The sequence below is a fragment of the Oncorhynchus kisutch genome, unplaced genomic scaffold (genome assembly GCF_002021735.2).
Source record: "Oncorhynchus kisutch isolate 150728-3 unplaced genomic scaffold, Okis_V2 scaffold503, whole genome shotgun sequence".
Taxonomy (NCBI): Eukaryota; Metazoa; Chordata; class Actinopteri; order Salmoniformes; family Salmonidae; genus Oncorhynchus; species Oncorhynchus kisutch.
The window spans coordinates 69,267-75,540 of record NW_022262448.1 but is presented as its reverse complement, the minus strand read 5'-3'; the positions used below and the strand labels follow the sequence as shown (position 1 = coordinate 75,540).

Sequence of the window (6,274 nt, the reverse complement as noted above, 5' to 3'; positions counted from 1 at the left end):
ACTTTAATAATGGACCACTGGTCACTTTAATAATGGAACACTGGTCACAAATAATGGAACACTGGTCACTTTAATAATGGAACACTGGTCACTAATAATGGAACACTGGTCACTTTAATAATGGAACACTGGTCACTAATAATGGAACACTGGTCACTAATAATGGAACACTGGTCACTTTAATAATGGAACACTGGTCACTAATAATGGAACACTGGTCACTAATAATGGAACACTGGTCACTTTAATAATGGAACACTGGTCACTATAATAATGGAACACTGGTCACTTTAATAATGGACCACTGGTCACTTTAATAATGGACCACTGGTCACTTTAATAATGGACCACTGGTCACTTTAATAATGGACCACTGGTCACTTTAATAATGGACCACTGGTCACTTTAATAATGGACCACTGGTCACTTTAATAATGGAACACTGGTCACAAATAATGGAACACTGGTCACTTTAATAATGGAACACTGGTCACTAATAATGGAACACTGGTCACTTTAATAATGGAACACTGGTCACTAATAATGGAACACTGGTCACTAATAATGGAACACTGGTCACTTTAATAATGGAACACTGGTCACTAATAATGGAACACTGGTCACTAATAATGGAACACTGGTCACTTTAATAATGGAACACTGGTCACTTTAATAATGGAACACTGGTCACTTTAATAATGGACCACTGGTCACTTTAATAATGGACCACTGGTCACTTTAATAATGGACCACTGGTCACTTTAATAATGGACCACTGGGCACTTTAATAATGGACCACTGGTCACTTTAATAATGGACCACTGGTCACTATAATAATGGAACACTGGTCACTAATAATGGAACACTGGTCACAAATAATGGAACACTGGTCACTTTAATAATGGAACACTGGTCACTTTAATAATGGAACACTGGTCACTTTAATAATGGAACACTGGTCACTATAATAATGGAACACTGGTCACTATAATAATGGAACACTGGTCACTTTAATAATGTTTACATACTGTTTTACACACTTCATATGTATTTTCAGTTAGCTTTGATTTCCTCTAGCTATTCTCCAGTTTGCTCCCAGCCGCTTTCATAGAACGTAGATCACTGTTAAACCATGGTGCAGATTTGTTTGTTTGACTGAATTAATATGACATTTCCTTAAATGTAGTCAAATACGTAGCAGATGGAAAGTATGTTTTAAATTAAATGAAATACACTTTTACTCTCAACTGCGTTACCATCTCCAGTCGGCAGATGGCGATGAGCGTCTTTCAGGCGACGCTGCCAGTGTGACGTATAATCTAGTGGACGGGACGTTCTTTCAACAACAACAGCTAGTCAGACACCTCGGTAGCTTGCTACCTAACATAGCCGAAACATTGAAGCTCTTTACACTGTTTTGGTGTTTTAAAGTTCTGTCGTTTAGCTAGTTACCTTATTTAATGTTATATGTACATTGTTACTCAGCTAGCTGGCTTAATAAGTTAGTTTAGAGCTAGGCTAGTCGCTAATGCTACCTAGCTAACATCTCCGACCATGAGTTCATTGAGCTGCTCTCCTCCTGATGAAGAAGAGGAGGTCTGCTGGACGGAGGAAGAAGCTCTGTGGCTGAACGTTGTCGTGAAAGAGGAGAAAGAAGAGGAGGATGTCACCGTTAAAAAACAAGTAGAGGTTGAGTCTGTTCCGGTTAAAGACGAAGAGAAAGACGTTACTGTGAAAGAAGAGGAGGAGGAAGAGCAAGAGGCGAATGCAGGAGAAGAGGGGGAGACGACTGTCACATTGAAAGAAGACGACGAGGAGGAGATAGAAGATCTGATTAAGACCAGTAAGTACTTTCTTAATAACAGGATCACAACCTCTGTTCGCCCACTAATGGATGAAAGAAGCCTGACGTGACTCAGTATAGTCCAAGGACCAGACATGTTCTGCTTTGATGCGAATTGGCTCCAAAACAGACAAGTACTACATCTAAATGTGAATCCATTCTCAATTGTGGTACGGTTCCAGAAACCTAAATCTCTCTACGTTCATATCACATCAAAAATAATTTCAGAAATATACTCTTACTGCACACGTTTTTAAACCGGTTTTAACACAGTTGCAGCCGACAGTGTTTTTTAGCGACAACACCTTTGTGGCGTCCGTTTTCCGTTTACACACAGGTGTTAGGAGTCGCTGATAGACAGGGGCGTACCTGGCCTAATTTGCTATCATCTGTTTTACATCGGTTTTCCTCAAACGCGCTGTAACATGGAAGTATGGCCATGTGGGAACAGTAACCCTATAAAGGCAGCAATTAAACCTTTTGGGCTTTACAATTATGGTGAAATTTACAACCTTTCAAAATGCAGACTGGTCATTCTAGCAAGCTTTTATTCATATAAAAAATGTACTGAATAAATGGCATGAATAAAAAAATGTCAGAGTAATACTTTAAATTCATGAGGTGATTGGGGGACTAAACCTGGTAGTATAACAATAGTAGTGATGGTCTACCACAGCTTCAGATGATAAGGTGTTGTTCAGTCAGGCAGTTCAGAAAGGCTGGGCAGTAGTTTAAAAGGAGGGAGCAGCGATGTCACAGAGGGGGCAGTGATGTCACAGAGGGAGCAGCGATGTCACGGAGGGGGCAGCGATGTCACGGAGGGGGCAGCGATGTCACAGAGGGGGCAGCGATGTCACAGAGGGGAGCAGCGATGTCACAGAGGGGAGCAGCGATGTCACAGAGGGGAGCAGCGATGTCACAGAGGGAGCAGCGTCAGTCAGTTACTCAGACCGGAGCTCTTCACCAGGTTCCTCCTCTAACATGGAGCCAGTTTTATCATGGTCTCTATTAAGTATTTAACTAAATCATCTGTTTGTCTTTGGCAGGAGAGAGACCAGACTTTCACTCTGACAGCGGGAAGAGTCCTTCAGGGGAACCAGACCCAGAGACGCCCAAACCAGGGAGACAACACCATTGCTCCCAATGTGAAAAGAGATTTTCCCAATCAGGGGACCTAAAACGGCATGAGAGGATACACACAGGGGAGAAGCCTTTCCAATGTTCCCAGTGTGGAAAGTGTTTTAACCGCTTAAGCAACCTGAAGGCGCATGAGAGGATACACACACATTATTTCCAATGTTCCCAGTGTGGGAAGCGTTTTGCCTGCTTAAGCAGGCTGAAGAGGCATGAGAGGACACACACAGGGGGGAATCCTTTCCAATGTTCCCAGTGTGGGAAGCGTTTTACCCACTTAAGGAGCCTGACTACGCATGAGAGGACACACACAAGGGAAAATCCCTTCCAATGTTCCCAGTGTGGAAAGCATTTTACCCGCTTAAAGTGCCTGACGACGCATGAGAGGATACACACAGGGGAAAAGCCTTTCCAATGTTCCCAGTGTGGAAAGCATTTTACCCGCTTAAGGAGCCTGGAGGAGCATGAGAGGATACACACAAGGGAAAATCCTTTCCAATGTTCCCAGTGTGGAAAGCGATTTACCCGCTTAAGGAGCCTGGAGGAGCATGAGAGGACACACACAGGGGAAAAGCCTTTCCAATGTTCCCAGTGTGGAAAGAGTTTTACCCGCTTAAGTAGCCTGAAGAAGCATGAAAAGATACACACAGGGGAAAAGCCCTACCAATGCTCCCTGTGTGGAAAGAGTTTTACCAACTTAAGACATCTGAATAAGCATACATCTACCAGTGCTCTCATTGTGGAAAGAGATTTAACCGGTTAAGGCATCTGAATAAGCATGAAAGAATACATACACAGGAGGAGAAGACATACCACTGCTCTCAGTGTGGAAAGACATTTTCCCAGTCAGAGGACCTGAAAACACACGAGAGAATAGAGAGGCTGTGTTCTGACTTAAGTTTTTGACTCAGAATTTAGGTTTTTGTTTATGCCACATGAAATCATTAACAAAATAAACCTACTCTTTTCAAGTTTTCATCTGGAGATGATAAATACTATAAATGATAAATACTATACAATGGATGAACCTTCATTCAAATGTCATCCATAGCATACGAGTATAAACCCTCTACTATAAATGATAAATACTATACTATAAATACTATATACTATACTAACCTTCATCCATTGCATACGAGTATAAACCCTCTACTATTGTTCATTATATTTGGGGGATATTGCTAAATGTTAATTATTATATAGATGAATGGAGTTTTGCATTTCTTGATTCTAACCTTAAACCTCTGGGATTTGATGTGATCTGGCTTTTCACTAAATGAATTTGATTGAATACATGATTTAGATATTGCACCATGTAAATTATGTAATAAATTAATAGAATGAGCATTTCTTGATTTTGAACATTGAAACCTCTTGAATTGAGTCGTTTTGTTTCATTGAGTTAATTTGTTTACTAGTCGTCAAGATAAAGGACGATGAAAATGTGATGGCGTTTTTATAACAACATTGATACGTTGTTGACCTGAAAAACATGAATGTTCCCATCCACTATGTAGAAGCAGTATAGAGCTAGTTGTTAATTTGATATTATCTGTTGACTGAATGAATCAGAATTGGCATAGAATACAGATGTGTAGTAGATGTGAAGTTTATATACAAATTCTCACCAATCGATCAACAAAAACGTGTCTTTGTCAGTCTCAATATAATATTGAACTTTTGAAAGAAATGAAAAATAAAAAGTAGAATAAGGCTCCAAGTTAGCTAATACAGTAGAGTAGAATAAGGCACCATGGTAGCTAATACAGTAGAATAAGGCTCCATGGTAGCTAATACATTATAATAGAATAAGGCACCATGGTAGCTAATACAGTAGAATAGAATAAGACTCCATGGTAGCTAATACATTATAATAGAATAAGACTCCATGGTAGCTAATACATTATAATAGAATAAGACTCCATGGTAGCTAATACATTATAATAGAATAAGACTCCATGGTAGCTAATACATTATAATAGAATAAGGCACCATGGTAGCTAATACAGTAGATTAGAATAAGACTCCATGGTAGCTAATACAGTATAATAGAATAAGGCTCCATGATAGCTAATACAGTAGAATAAGGCACCATGGTAGCTAATACAATAGAATAAGGCACCATGGTAGCTAATACAGTAGAATAGAATAAGGCACCATGGTAGCTAATGCATTATAATAGAATAAGGCACCATGGTAGCTAATACAGTAGAATAAGGCACCATGGTAGCTAATACATTATAATAGAATAAGGCTCCATGGTAACTAATACAGTAGAATAGAATAAGGCTCCATGGTAGCTAATACATTATAATAGAATAAGGCTCCATGGTAGCTAATACAGTAGAGTAGAATAAGGCTCCATGATAGCTAATACATTATAATAGAATAAGGCTCCATGGTAGCTAATACATTATAATAGAATAAGGCATCATGGTAGCTAATACAGTAGAATAGAATAAGGCTCCAAGGTAGCTAATACATTATAATAAGGCACCATGGTAGCTAATAGAGTAGAGTAGAATAAGGCTCCATGGTAGCTAATACATTATAATATAAGGCACCATGGTAGCTAATACAGTAGAGTAGAATAAGGCTCCATGGTAGCTAATACAGTAGAGTAGAATAAGGCTCCATGGTAGCTAATAGAGTAGAATAGAATAAGGCTCCATGGTAGCTAATACATTATAATATAATAAGGCACCATGGTAGCTAATACATTATAATAGAATAAGGCACCATGGTAGCTAATACAGTAGAATAAGGCACCATGGTAGCTAATACAGTAGAATAAGGCACCATGGTAGCTAATGCATTATAATAGAATAAGGCTCCATGGTAGCTAATGCATTATAATAGAATAAGGCACCATGGTAGCTAATACATTATAATATAATAAGGCACCATGGTAGCTAATACAGTAGAATAGAATAAGGCTCCATGGTAGCTAATACAGTAGAATAGAATAAGGCACCATGGTAGCTAATACAGTAGAATAAGGCACCATGGTAGCTAATGCATTATAATAGAATAAGGCACCATGGTAGCTAATACAGTAGAATAGAATAAGGCTCCATGGTAGCTAATACATTATAATAGAATAAGGCACCATGGTAGCTAATACAGTGGAATAGAATAAGGCTCCATGGTAGCTAATGCATTATAATAGAATAAGGCACCATGGTAGCTAATACATTATAATAGAATAAGGCTCCATGGTAACTAATACAGTAGAATAGAATAAGGCGCCATGGTAGCTAATACAGTAGAATAAGGCACCATGGTAGCTAATACATT

At 39.0% G+C, this 6,274-nt stretch overlaps 1 protein-coding gene across 1 annotated transcript; it reads left to right on the top strand.

Annotated features, from left to right (window-relative positions):
* The first annotated feature begins 1,321 nt into the window (after nt 1-1,321).
* LOC109884953 (zinc finger protein 501-like) lies at nt 1,322-4,631 on the top strand. The gene is made up of 2 exons (XM_031815713.1): nt 1,322-1,843; nt 2,890-4,631. Exons 1-2 carry the CDS (start codon nt 1,555-1,557, stop codon nt 3,738-3,740), a joined length of 1,140 nt encoding a protein of 379 aa, XP_031671573.1. The 5' UTR covers nt 1,322-1,554; the 3' UTR covers nt 3,741-4,631.
* The last annotated feature ends 1,643 nt before the right edge of the window (nt 4,632-6,274 follow it).